At 48.9% G+C, this 14,412-nt stretch overlaps 1 protein-coding gene and 1 pseudogene across 1 annotated transcript; both read left to right on the forward strand.

The window, feature by feature from the left end:
• The first annotated feature begins 851 nt into the window (after positions 1-851).
• LOC127330417 (uncharacterized) lies at positions 852-1,721 on the forward strand (annotated as a pseudogene).
• Positions 1,722-3,624: 1,903 nt separating this feature from the next.
• On the forward strand, positions 3,625-5,263 carry LOC127334735 (uncharacterized). The gene has a single exon (XM_051361263.2). The coding sequence runs from the start codon at positions 3,777-3,779 to the stop codon at positions 5,085-5,087; it is 1,311 nt and encodes a 436-aa protein (XP_051217223.1). The 5' UTR covers positions 3,625-3,776; the 3' UTR covers positions 5,088-5,263.
• Positions 5,264-14,412: the final 9,149 nt, after the last annotated feature.

Here is a 14,412-nt window from a genome sequence, read left to right on the forward strand (position 1 = left end):
ATTCATGTATATGAGTTGCAAGTTAGGTTGTAACTGAATTTTTTTCAGTTGCAAATAAAGTCACAACTGATAAATTTTCAGTTGCAAACAACTAAAAGAATTATCCGAACCATTAGATTTGCTTCGTGATTCGTGCGAGTCATCATTTGCAACGGGGATTTGATGCAATCATCTAACAGCCGAGAACGATTGAGAAATATAGTAATACCCTTTAACTATTTATTGTGGTGCGTTGACAATTTCTAAAATAGAGCAATCAGAGCATGCACGGCAGGCCTCGCTTCCTCACGGTTCCATTCGGCAGCTTCACGAGAACCGTAGTTGACAATTGGTGCACAGAGCATGCCAAAACTCCCCGTGGCGTTAACCCGCCGCACCTCAGAGCATCTCCACTCGTCTCCCCGCAGAGCCCCCCACGGCCACTTTTTTTCATCCGGACGGCGAAAAACGGCCCAGTCAGACCCCCGGTTCCTCGTTTTGGTCCGGATTTGAGCCTATTTTCGTCCGGACTCCCCATGCCATCCTCGGTTTCCCGGGGGTCTCCCGGGGACTCCGGATGAAGCTAAACCAACCGCCCACGTCCACGTGTCTCCTCTTTCGTCCGGATTCCCCGAGTCATCCTCTTTTTCCCCGAGAAACGCCGCTTGGGGAGCACACGACTGGGAAACTACTCCTTCCCACGCCAAATCTTCCTCCAATCCGGACGAAAATTTCGCCGGATTTGGGCGTGGGGAGCGCCAACGAGTGGGGATGCTCTCACACACACAGTCACACTCAGCGAACCCTTCCAACGGCACTCGCCGGTCGCCACCGTCGTAGCTTTTCAAACTCTCCACACTTTGCCGCCTCCCCTTTTAATACCAAACCAAACCTCCACGCTCTCACTTCTCAGTCGCACAAATTTAATACCAATCACTCATCGCTGTCAGTAGCAGCAGCAGGCTTGTGAAACTGACAGACAAGGGGGAAGAATGCCACAGCTCGATCTGGTTTCCCTCTTCCGCCTCGTCGACGCCGGCGAGCCAACATCGAAGCTCGCCTGCGAGACCACCGCGGTCGCAGCCTCCTACCCCGGCGGCCAACGCAACATCGATGTCACCACCGCCCACGCGGACGGCCGGGTGAGCTGGGCCTGGTCCGGGCGGGCCGGCGCGGCGCTGGAGCGGGACGGGTCCACCAAGGGGAGCTCCAACCCGAAGGCGGCCGCCGAGGCGGAGGCGCGCAAGGGCGCGCCGGGCCGAGGAGGCCGCCGCCGGCCATCGTCATCTGCGTGCTGCCCGCGGGCAAGATGGCCGTGCAGCGGCGGCGCTCCCGTTCTCGGCCGCGGCCGGCGCCGGCCGGCGGGAGGCGCCGTGGTCTTCGCGAGCGAGGCCGTGGATGCCGAGGAGCCGTCGTCGCCGAAGGTGTCGTGCTTCGGCGCCGTGCGGGCAGAGACCCGCGCGGCGGCGCATGCGCCTGCGCCTGCGCCGCGGGTGGTGGAGGAGCAGCAGGATGAGGAGCGGAGCGGGTGCTGGGCGAGCGTCACTGGCTCGCTTCGTGGCATGTGCCGCTCAGACGAGAGTGGTGAAGGTGAATTGCCAGCGAGTGAGGCGAAGGCCACGGCGTCGGAGACACCGGCGGTGGCCGTTCTGTCGCCACCGCAGCCGGTTCCGGGGCTGGGAGACATGAAGCGCCTTGCTTCGCGGCGGTGGCCGGTGGGCATGGCAGGATTAGAGCGGTGACCGGTATGAATCTCATGCGTGCAGCGTGCGTGCTTCGAGAGGCACCGGCGCACGGGAACAGTTGTACATTCACATGCTTCCAGCCTGCTTCTGCAGTTGTACCCTATGCTGAAAAAACCATCTCAATCTTCACTCGTGTCGTGTGCATTGTCTCTTTCTTTTGCACACCTAGCTGCTTCCTGGTACATTTGCGTTATCGATGTTTGACTTTGGTAAATCATCTCTTCGTTATCGATGTTTGACTTTGGTAAACCATCACTTCTTTATCACTCCACAGTTTCACTAGTCTGGGAGGATTAGAAAGCAGTCTCAAAACATTATGAAAAAGAGCAAGTTCTAAAATCTTGTGTTAAAGCATCTTCAGCGCCAGACCCAAATGAACCGACGCTAAGTTCACTCGGACAACAAGACAAGGAAAACCTAGCCCAACGATCTTACGCAAGCGGATCGAGGTGTTCGTGGAGATCTATCCCCATCCCAAATTTAGGCTAAAAATACACCAGCACGGAGGACGCCTCACAGATGGTGTATCCTCCCTCATTGTCGTCGGGTCCGCCTGGCAGGGGCCCAACAACCTCTTTGCCTCATGCGAGCCTGAACCGGCGAGCGGTGTTGTGTCCTTCTGCGCGTGACTTCAATGTCAGCCCCTTCGTCTCATGCGCCTTTGAACTGGCGAGCGGTGACGTGGAGTTTTGCATGACACTTCGCCTCGTGCACCGGCATTGATGGTGGACGACTGCTGGTCCATTTTAAGGCAAATAGCCACACTGACCATTCCGATAGGCATCGCCGTTGCCACTTCCAACCCGCCTTGCTCCGGAGACCGCCTTTCACTGCACCAGCGACGTGGACATGATTTGGCTGGACTAGCAAGAGGTCACAAAGCTCTCCAGATACAGTATAATTGCGCCACCAAAAGCGACGATGCCGAGTCGCCATTGCCCGTCGGCAAGGACATCGGCCACGAGGTCTTCCGCCGCAGGTAGAAGGATGCGTTGTGGCTCAACCCAAAGTTCGACAACGATAACGACTACTGGTTGACACTACTTCACGAGGAGCGAGAGGCGGCGATGAACCGCTTCACCAACGAGCATCCACCACCGGAGAGGAACAAAGCACGGATGGCCGACCCAAGCTTCGAAGCATATGACGAGGAATTCTTCAATGCGTAATACTTTTTTTTAATCCGATGAATGAATGATGTACTCATCCTCTTGTTTCTTCATGTGGATCATTTGAATAATGTTTGGCATCATGATAGTTGTTTTCCTTCTAAGAAATAAGAATGACATGATGAAATATTGAAATGCATCATGCTATTGGGCATTTGGGCATGTCCTCAACATAAGCGGATAAGGAGGAGTACACGGCCTGATTTGTGTCCAATGCATGAATCAAGCAAAGCAAAACCAAAAAAATTGGTGTTTAAAATGGATCGAGCGGCTGAAGATGCCCTTATGTACAAACTAAATGCAAACGAAACTGAAATGAAAAGATATTCCCCCCCCCCCCCGCAAAAAGAAAGAAATGAAAAGATATTGTGATCTTATGTTTCGCTAGTCTACTTGTTGTGTATCAACGCCTACGCGGCAAGAAAAGATGAACTGAAAAAGTCCTTTTATGTGCTCACACCATGGCACGCGAGATGAAACCCCAGACGAGCAGAGCTAGCCAGAAAAGGAAGATCAGGGCCCAACACATGTGCACTCGTCGCGATTCAACGGGTACATCCCCTCGTGACACGGGCCGCGCCACCTTTTTTCGGTTTCCGTACATCATCCTCCTGGCGCTCGCACCAACCAACCGCCTCCCCAATTCGACCGTTGGAGCAAACGCATCGCGCGAGGAAAAATCAAACCCAAAAAGAAAATCTAATAAATCTGCAGCAACTGCGCACTTGACGACCGTTGCGCCCACGCTTGACATCAAAGCCCACTGCAAACGCCCGCATCATCACTCGCTTCTGGCCAGTCAACACAGCGCAAGTGCCATAGGACATAGGAGGATCGCCGTTAGATTCGAGAAGAACAGAGGAGCAAGGCTGCTCCGACGCCAATGGGGTGCATCTCGTCGAAGCTCCTCCCGCCGGGGCCCGGACGCCGCAGCGGCGGCGGCGGCGGGGGCACGCGCACCACCGTGCGCGGCCGCGTCGACCACGTCGTCTCCCTCACCTCCACCACCTACGGCGTGCTCGACCTCCAGACCAAGCACGGCGCCGCGGCCGGGCACGGATCGTGCCCAGACAAGGAGCAGCCGCTGCCGCAGGAGCAGGAGAAGCCGATCAGCCGGGAGTGGAAGCGCGCGGCCTCCAGCAAGCTGCGCCCGCCGCCGCTCGTCCTCCCCGACGCCAAGAAGCCCCTCACCCTCCCCGACGCCAAGAAGCCGGAGCCCGGCATGGAGGTGATCAACTCGTGGGAGATCATGGCAGGGCTCGAAGACGCCGACTCGCCGGCCAAGAAACCCTCCAAGCCGGGCCGCTGGTCGCCCGCCAGGGTGCTCTCCCTGGCCCTCCCGTCGCCCAGGCGGTCTTCCGCGAAGCGCCGGAGCACCCCCGGCAAGGAGAACAGCCCGCTGCAGCGCTGCTCCGGCAACACCAACAGCAACAAACCCAGCGACGCCGCGGACGAGGACCGGGTGGTCCTGCGCCCGTACAACTCCATCGACAACTCCAAGCTCTCCCGGGCGTCGAAGCGGTTCTCCTCACCGGCCAGCACCCGTGTCACCCGGAAGCCCAACCCCACCGACCCCGGCGGGATGTCCTCCTCGCGCCGGAGCCTGAGCCCGCTGTTCGACCCGGAGCTCCTGGCCTCCATCGAGCGGGAGCTCTCGGAGGAGGGCGCGCACATCAAGCGGGTGGACAAGCCCAGGCAGCCCAAGGTGGTGCCGGCGATCGTGGCGGAGGGCCGGTGCCCGCCGGGCGGCGCGGACGCGGTCGTGCTCTACACCACCACGCTCCGCGGCATCCGCAAGACCTTCGAGGACTGCAACGCGGTGCGCGCCGCCATCGAGGCGCACGACGTGAAGCTCATCGAGCGGGACGTGTCCATGGACTCGGGATACAGGGAGGAGCTGCGGCTGCTGCTGGGCGGCCGGGACCTGCGCGTGCCCGCGGTGTTCGTCCGGGGCAAGCACGTCGGGGGCGCGGCCGAGGTGACCAGGATGGAGGAGGAGGGCAAGCTCAAGGCACTGCTCCAGGGGCTGCCGCGGGCGCGGGTCTGGTGCGCCGGGTGCGCCGGCGTCAGGTTCGTCATGTGCAGGGACTGCAACGGCAGCCGCAAGGTGCGCGTCGACGGCGACCGGAAGGAGACGGCACCATGCGGCGAGTGCAACGAGAACGGCCTTGTCCGGTGCCCCATCTGCTCGTGATGGATGAGGTTGCAGTCGTGGAGTTGCATTGGGTTGATTTGCTTGTCTACCCGTCTGATGTAGGGGGCTCTGATTTTGCCATGTGCTTGTTGCCGCTCTGCAACACGGCAAATTAACAACTGTAATGTTTACCCGTTCATATTTGTTCCATATGTAATGCAATTGATTTCCATTCATTGCAATTTCATTGTTGGTTCTGTAATAGCAATCATACTAAATTGCTAATTGATTCCCAATTCCAATGATGCTGAATCTGATTTTCTCTGCCCAAATCGGAACCCCCATGACTTGCGTTCGAAATTTCTAGAATTGACTAAGAATACAAGAAAATAAAATTGAAGTGCCTCTTTGGATCAAAGGATTTAAGGATTCCAATCCGGAGAAATGGAATCATTAAAATTGCTGTGCATCATGTTCTAAAAAAATGATGGGTAAGAAGGCATTGCGGGTAATTAAAAAAAATGATTTTGCGATGTGCTTGTTGCGCTATGCAACATGGCAAATTAACAACTGTAATGTTTACCCGTTCATATTTGTCCCGTATGTAATGCAATTGATTTTCATTCAGATGCGTTACTCGCTTACTCGCCATTGCAATTTCATTGTTGGTTCTGTAATAGCAATGCTACTAAATTGCTAATTGTTACTTGCTATTGCAATTGAATTAGGAGTATTCAATTTTCTGATTTCTCTGCTCCTACTTCTGTATTCTCCTGACTTGCGTTTGCAATTTGTAGAATTGAATACGACTATACGAGTACTATAGAGAAACAATGGATCAGGATTCTAATCTAGAGGAATGGAATCATTGAAATTTCTACTGATCGCTTTCCTACATCTCCATTCCATATAAATTTAAGCATCCACTTTAACCTTTTTTTTTCTATGCTCATTCATATAGGGTATAGTCACTTTGTTTTGTTTTCCCCATGTATCCAAATGAATATTTATGCATTTTTTTTGCGCATTTTACAAAAGTTGCTATGTTTTCTCGTTCACGTGTTCTCAATCCTATGATCCAAGGAGGCCCAAATAGTTTAAGGATTTGCAAAGGTGAGGTTTCTCTTGTTGCACACGACCAGAGTTACGCTTCAAGCGTGCTATTTGGTAGTACCGTAGCAGCCCATCTTCAAAGGACAATAAGTTTCTTTTGCGATTACATCAAAGACATGCACACTGCACACTGCACACCACTACCGTAACATGAATTTCTGATGTATGGGAGTGGTGTTCATGGGCGGGCACAAGGTATTCATAGTGGGTATTCAAAAAAAAAAGATAATACCTAGAATCAAGCGGCTCACGTGTTCGGCCTCTCGGTGCCCACGGCGTTGCTGCGCCAACCACACCGTATACATAATCGAGCATCATCTCGTCCTAGCTTTGTCGCTGGAGCGAGCAAGAAGATGGACTAGAGTGGACTGCTGAGTAAATCTACTGGTAGTATACTGCTATTATGCTAGAAAGGCAACTATATTGGTTGGGCTAGATAGATTGAATAGTACATGATTTTTTGTTGGAAAAATAATGGGTATTCAGCTGAATACCCATGAATACAGTTGTGCCCGCCTATGGTGGTGTTTTGGAACATGGGAGCATATACTCCCTATATTTTGAAATGCATCTTACACATATTTTAAATTTCAAAAAAATTGAAACAAAAAATTCGTACGTACATCTTCACGTGCTACGCGCTGACAAAGTCGTTTCATAAAAAATGAACTTATCATGTGACGTGTGTAAAAAAGACAAAATCCAGTGCTGAAAACAATGCTTTTCACAGGATAAGTTTTCTCTCTTTTACATAGGCCACAAAAAATATTATTTTTTCGTGAAACTTGACGCATACACATATATTATGGAGATATACATGTAGAATTTTTTGTCAAAATTTTTCCACACTTCAAAATAAGTTTTATTGGTAGAGGGAGCATACGCACCCGAGAGCCGAATTGAATTTCTGATGTATCATATCATACATTGTCGGGTGGAGTCTTTTCCCCACTACTCTCCCACACACACATTACTCTGGAGGCTTGAATTGTGCATGCATGTGTTGATAAGTTTGAGTCAATGCAAGCTTTAAGTTACTAATAATGCTAAAAGTATGTAGCCAATATGTCAAGATCTCGCAGCTCATGAATGTGGAAAAATACTTTCATATATCATGCCAATATTGATAGCAAATGACCGATGCTTAAACTACACGAGTATTGGTAATATATTTGGTAAGTTATATTTTTTAAATCAAATCAAACTAGGTAACTGAATTTTACTGTGTAGTTAGATGAGGTAAATAGCTTTGTAAAGGTTCAAAGTGTAAGATAAAACTATGAATATGTAAACTCCCTCTGTTGTGGTCTATAAGGCCTATTGGTTTTGTCCTTTTAGACAAAATGTCATGTACTATTTTTTTAATAGAAAGCTCGTGTTCAAACTAGGGTGCCAAACCCAACAAGGCTACAAGTTCAACGTGTTCTTGAAAAGAAAAACTAACAATACAATATTGATTTTGTCTTAAGGCAATCAATTGTAAGTTTGACCAAGTTTAGATAGGTCATTGCTCCTTATCCCCCTCTCTTTCCCTCATCGTGCTCCTTCATGTGATGCCGCCCATATCCTACTCATCCTTCATATACTTCTCCGCTGGAGCTTTTCCTCCTCATATGTCCTATATGAAGGAGGTTGTCGTCCTAAATTACAAATCGAGTTGAAGCCTTGAAACGGTAGTTTGCGTGATGTCAACAGAGATAGCGAGCTGGATGCGGATGTGTCCAAGGATGGAGCGAGTGGGGGGGTGCCCCCCACCCGCACATGGTTAATTTTTTCCTGAAACATCCCATTAAATTTACATATTTTGTTTGGCCCCTGCATTTGGCAAATTGTAGCTATATGCCCCCTGAAAGAAGTCTACATAACTCCCCTAACTATAAGGTTTGGGTCACTAAATCCCCCTAAGTATAAACTGGATCATTTAACCCCCTCAAGTATCCAAAACCAGGCAAATTACCTCCTCAGCTGCTGATGAGCATTTTTTAGTAGTGGTTTAGGCCACGGTGGACAATGGTTTCAGCCACATAATAGGCTAGTTGACTTCTATTCCCCCTTCCTCCCTTGTCTCGTTCCTGTCCCCTTCTCCAACGATTCCGGCCGCCTCCTCCTCCTCCTCCGTCCAAACCAAATCCGGCCGCCTCTCCTCCTACCACACCTCCCTAATCAGGTCGTCTTTCCGTTGAGCTGGTTGTCACTAAGATCGAGGAGCATAGTGTGCGGCAGACCTTAGACCGTGTCGGGCATGTCGTCGTTCAGCCTGTTCTTGGACATCTGCACTCGTCAAAGCCTATTCGCGAACACCCGCAACTCGAGGAGCCACGCAACATTCCATCCCCATCATCGCAGCCTTTTTTTAGTACATCTCCTGTTTGCCATGTTGCTTCCCCTTCTAAATCATCTCAGGTAGTTTTATGGGATGTTCACTTTGACGTATCTTGTTGGAAGGAATTGTACTCCTGTTTTAATTATAGCCCTCGTTGCTTCCTCTCTGTAAATCATCTCAGGTGGTTAAAATTTGGCATTTACCTTATGACAAATTTTCCCCATTTTGGTTTCTTCCATCGTATCCTTTTTGGCTTCCCGAGCTGGCATCCTCTCGACCTCCACCTCTCTCCGGTTCTCGGAGAGAGTGAATCATGTCACTTCCTGTTGTCTCCGTTAGCATCTCAGAGATAGTACTTGTTCTTTCTGCCGTGAATCCCATCTTTGATGCTAGTCTGTGGACTAAAATCTCTGCACCTCTATCCTGTCATACCTCATGTTCTTGCTGTAATTTTACTCTTGACCTCTAGCCCGACTGTCGCACTATCATGTAATTAAATTGCCTTGATTGCCATCCTCATTCTCTTCGGAAATTCCACGGTCGATGATGGCGCGTGATGCACACGTCCGTTGGGAACCCCAAGAGGAAGGTGTGATGCGCACAGCAGTAAGTTTTCCCTCATAAAGAAACCAAGGTTATCAAACCAGTAGGAGATGAAGGCACGTGAAGATTGCTGGTGGAGGAGTGTAGTGCGGCGCAACACCAGGGATTCCGGCGCCAACGTGGAACCTGCACAACACAATCAAAATACTTTGCCCCAACTTAACAGTGAGGTTGTCAATCTCACCGGCTTGCTGAAAACAAAGGATTAAACGTATGGTGTGGAGAATGATGTTTGTTTGCGAATAACAACAGAGAACAGAGATTGCAGTAGATTGTATTTTAGATGTAAAAGAATGGACCGGGGTCCACAGTTCACTAGTGGTGTCTCTCCAATAAGATAAATAGCATGTTGGGTAAACAAATTACAGTTGGGCAATTGACAGAATAGAGATGCACATACATATCATGATGACTACTATGAGATTAATTAGGGCATTACGACAAAGAACATAGACCGCCATCCAGCATGCATCTATGCCTAAAAAGTCCACCTTCAGGTTAGCATCCGCACCCCTTCCAGTATTAAGTTGCAAACAACAGACAATTGCATTAAGTATGGTGCGTAATGTAATCAACACAAATATCCTTAGACAAAGCATCGATGTTTTATCTCTAGTGGCAACAGCACATCCACAACCTTAGAACTTTCTGTCACTGTCCCAGATTCAATGGAGGCATGAACCCACTATCGAGCATAAATACTCCCTCTTGGAGTTACAAGTATCAACTTGGCCAGAGCCTCTACTAGCAACGGAGAGCATGCAAGAACATAAACAACACATATATGATAGATCAATTAATCAACTTGACATAGTATTCAATATTCATCGGATCCCAACAAACACAACATGTAGCATTACAAATAGATGATCCTGATCATGATAGGCAGCTCACAAGATCTAAACATGATAGCACAAGAGGAGAATACAACCATCTAGCTACTGCTATGGACCCGTAGTCCAAGGATGAACTACTCACGCATCAGTCCGGAGGCGGGCATGGTGATGTAGAGCCCTTCGGTGATGATTTCCCTCTCCGGCAGGGTGCCGGAGGCGATCTCCTGAATCCCCCGAGATGGGATTGACGATGGCGGCGTCTCTGGAACTTTTTCCGTATCGTGGCTCTCGGTCATAGGGTTTTCGCGACGGAGAGAATATATAGGCGAAGGGCAGAGTCGGGGGACGTTCGAGGGGCCCACCCCATAGGGCGGCGCGGCCAGGGGTGGGGCCGCGCCCCCCTAGGGTGTGGCCGCCTCGTCGCCCCTCTTCGTCTCCTCTTCGGACTTCTGGAAGGCTCCGTGCAAAATAAGACCGTGGGCTTTTGTTTCGTCCAATTCCGAGAATATTTCCTTTGTAGGATTTCTGAAACCAAAAACAGCAGAAAACAGGAACTGGCGCTTCGGCATCTTGTTAAAAGGTTAGTGCCGGAAAATGCATCAAAGTGATGTAAAGTGTATATATAACATGTGAGTATTGTCATAATGAAGGGATTCGTAGCATAGAAAACAAAAAATTTCCTACCGCAAAGACGAATAAATCCAAGATCTAATCTATGGAACACCCAAGATCTAATCTACAAGATCGAAGCAACGAGATGGAGATGAGACTAACCCTCGAAGATTCCAAAGCCTACGAGATTAATCTCGTTGTTGGTGTAGACGATCGTCCCCGGTGCTGCAATCCGGCAGCACTTCCGTACTCGGTCGCGCGTACGGTGTCGATGAAGCTCCTTCCTCTCCCGTTCCAGCGGGCAGCGGAGGTGTGGTAGATCTCCTCCAAGTTCCAGCAGCACGACGGAGTGGTGGTGGTAGTGGAGGAAGAAAACTGCAGGGCTTCGCCTAAGCCGGAGCAGCGTATGGTGGAGGGAGAGGCGGCCAGAGGAGGAGGCAATGTATGGGGGGGTGTGGCCGGCCACCCCCTCCCCTCTTTATATAGGGGGCCAGCCGGCCAAGGTGGCCCCCTTTCCCATCTAGGGTTGGGGGCGGCGGCCAAGAGGGGGGAGAGGGCTTTCCCCTCCCCCAAGTTGATCCCCCCTAGGGAAACCCTAGGGGTTGGCTGGCCTGGGCCTTGAGGGCCATGTGCCCCTGGCCTATTAGGCCAGGGAGCATCCCCTCGGCCCATGCTAGGCCTCCTAGGTCGTGGGCCCCATGGTGGACCCCTCCGGAACCTTCTAGAACCTTCCAGTCAACCACCGGAAAAATCCCGAACTTTTCCGAAACCCAGAAATCAACTTCCCTTATATGTATCTTATTCTCCGGACTATTCCGGACCTCCTCGTGACATCCTGGATCACATCCGAGACTCCGAACAAACTTCGTCTCCATACCATATTCAAATCTACTTATGCGACATCAAACCTTAAGCGCGTCACCCTACGGTTCGCGAACTATGCAGACATGGTCGAGACTCCTCTCCGAGCAATAACCATTAGCGGGATCTGGAGATCCATAATGGCTCCCACATATTCAACGATGACTTAGTGATCGATTGAACCATTTACATACGATGCCAATTCCCTTTGTCACACGATATTTTACTTATCCGAGGTTTGATCATCGGTATCTCCATACCTTGTTCAACCTCGTTACTGACAAGTACTCTTTACTCGTACCGCGGTATGTCATCCCTTATGATCAAATCATATGCTTGCAAGCTAATCAGACGACATTCCACCGAGAGGGCCCAGAGTATATCTATCCGTCATCAGGATGGACAAATCCCACTATTGATCCATATGCCTCAACTCACACTTTCGAAATACTTAATCCCATCTTTATAACCACCCATTTACGCAATGGCGTTTGATGTAATCAAAGTACCCTTCCGGTGTAAGTGATTTACATGATCTCATGGTCGAAGGACTAAGACAACTATGTATCGAAAGCTTATAGCAAATTGAACTTAATGACTTGATCTCATGCTACGCTCATTTGGGTGTGTGTCCATTATATCATTCAACCAATGACATAACCTTGTTATTAATAACATCCAATGTTCATGATCACGAAACCATGATCATCCATTAATCAACAAGCTAGTTATACAAGAGGCTTACTAGGGACTCCTTGTTGTTTACATAACACACATGTATCAATGTTTCGGTTAATACAATTATAGCATGGTATGCAAACATTTATCATAAACATAAAGATATTATAATAACCACTTTATTATTGCCTCTTGGGCATATCTCCAACAGTCTCCCACTTGCACTAGAGTCAATAATCTAGATTACATTGTAAGGTACCTAACACCCATAGCATTCTGGTGTTGGTCATGCTTTGCCCTAGGGAGAGCTTTAGTCAACGGATCTGCAACATTCAGATTTGTGTGTACTTTGCAAATCTCTACTTCACCATCTTCGATGTACTCGCGAATCGAATGAAAACGCAGCTTGATATGCTTCAGCTTCTTGTGTGACCTTGGTTCCTTTGCATTGCCGATGGCACCCGTGTTGTCACAATAAATGACTAACAGGTCCAATGCACTAGGAACCACACCAAGCTCAACAATGAACCTCTTCATCCATACCGCTTCTGATGAAGCCTCTGAAGCCGATATATATTCAGATTCTGTTGAAGATTTCGCCACCGTGCATCGTTTGGAATCGCTCCAGCTTACTGCCGCACCATTCAATATAAACACGTACCCAGACTGAGACTTAGAGTCATCAGGATCGGTGTTCCAACTTGCATCGATGTAACTGGTTACAACGAGCTCTTGGTCACCGCCATAAAAAAGAAACATATCCTTAGTCCTTTTCAAGTACTTCAGGATATTCTTGACCGCTGTCCAGTGTTCCATTCCTGGATCACTTTGATATCTGCTAGTCAAACTAACAGCATGTGCGATATCCGGTCTAGTACACAACATGGCATACATGAGAGAGCCTACTGCCGAAGCATAGGGGATCTTGCTCATCCTCTCTCTTTCATCTGCCATAGCTGGACCTTGAGTCTTACTCAAGACCTTACCTGGCAACATAGGCAAGAAACCTTTCTTGCTTTCATCCATTCTAAACTTCTTTAGAATCTTGTCCAGGTATGTACTCTGTGAAAGGCCTATTAGGCGTCTTGATCTATCTCTATAAATCTTGATGCCTAAAATGTATGCTGCTTCACCAAGGTCTTTCATTGAAAAACACTTATTCAAATAGCCTTTAACACTGCTTAATAGTTCTATATCATTCCCAATCAATAATATGTCATCTACATATAATATCAGGAACGCTACAGAGCTCCCACTCACTTTCTTGTAAATACAGGCCTCACCATGAGTCCGTATAAAACCGAAGTCTTTGATCACTGTATCAAAGCGTAGGTTCCAACTCCGGGATGCTTGCTTCAGTCCATAAATGGAACGCTGAAGTTTGCATACCTTGTCAGCATTTTCAGGATCGACAAAACCTTTGGGTTGTACCATATACAACTCTTCCTCAATATCACCATTGAGGAACGCCGTTTTGACATCCATCTGCCAAATTTCATAATCAAAAAATGCAGCTATTGCTAACAAAATCCTCACAGACTTTAGCTTCGCTACAGGTGAGAAAGTCTCATCGTAGTCAACTCCTTGAATTTGTCAGAAACCCTTTGCGACAAGTCGAGCTTTATAGACAGTAATATTACCATCAGCATCTGTTTTCTCCTGAAGATCCATTTATTCTCGACAGCCTTGCGGCTATCAGGTAAGTCTACCAAAGTCCATACTTTGTTATCATACATGGATCCCATTTCGGATTTCATGGCTTCTTGCCATTTGTTGGAATCTGGGCTCATCATTGCTTCTTCATATGTCGCAGGGTCCTCATCATTGTTGTCCACAATCATGACATTTAGACAGGATCATACCAATCAGAGTGGTACGTTCCCTCGTCGATCCGCGAGGTTCGCAGCTTCCTCGTTCGAAGTTTCATGATCATCATCATTCGCTTCCTCTCCTATCGGTGTAGGCTGCGCAGAACTTCTTCCCAAGACCGCGCTACTCTGATCTATGAGAGAAGGTTCATTAACCTCGTCGAGTTCTACTTTCCTTCCAGTCACTTCTTTAGTGAGAAACTCCTTCTCAAGAAAGGATCCGTTCTTGGCAACAAAGATTTTGCCTTCGGATCTGTGATAGAAAGTGTACCCAATTGTTTCTTTAGGGTATCCTATGAAGACGCATTTCTCCGCTTTGGGTTCTAGCTTGTCAGGTTGTAACTTCTTTACATAAGCTTCGCAACCCCAAACTTTAAGGAACGACAGCTTAGGTTTCTTCCCAAACCATAATTCATACGGTGTCGTTTCAACGGATTTAGATGGTGCCCTATTTAAAGTGAATGCGGCTGTCTCTAATGCATAACCCCAAA

Source organism: Lolium perenne, chromosome 2, assembly GCF_019359855.2.
Source record: "Lolium perenne isolate Kyuss_39 chromosome 2, Kyuss_2.0, whole genome shotgun sequence".
Lineage (NCBI taxonomy): Eukaryota > Viridiplantae > Streptophyta > Magnoliopsida > Poales > Poaceae > Lolium > Lolium perenne.

Excerpts from the sequence above, each read along its gene's own strand:
- LOC127334735 (XM_051361263.2), top strand. The coding sequence starts at position 3,777 with ATGGGGTGCATCTCGTCGAAGCTCCTCCCGCCGGGGCCCGGACGCCGC.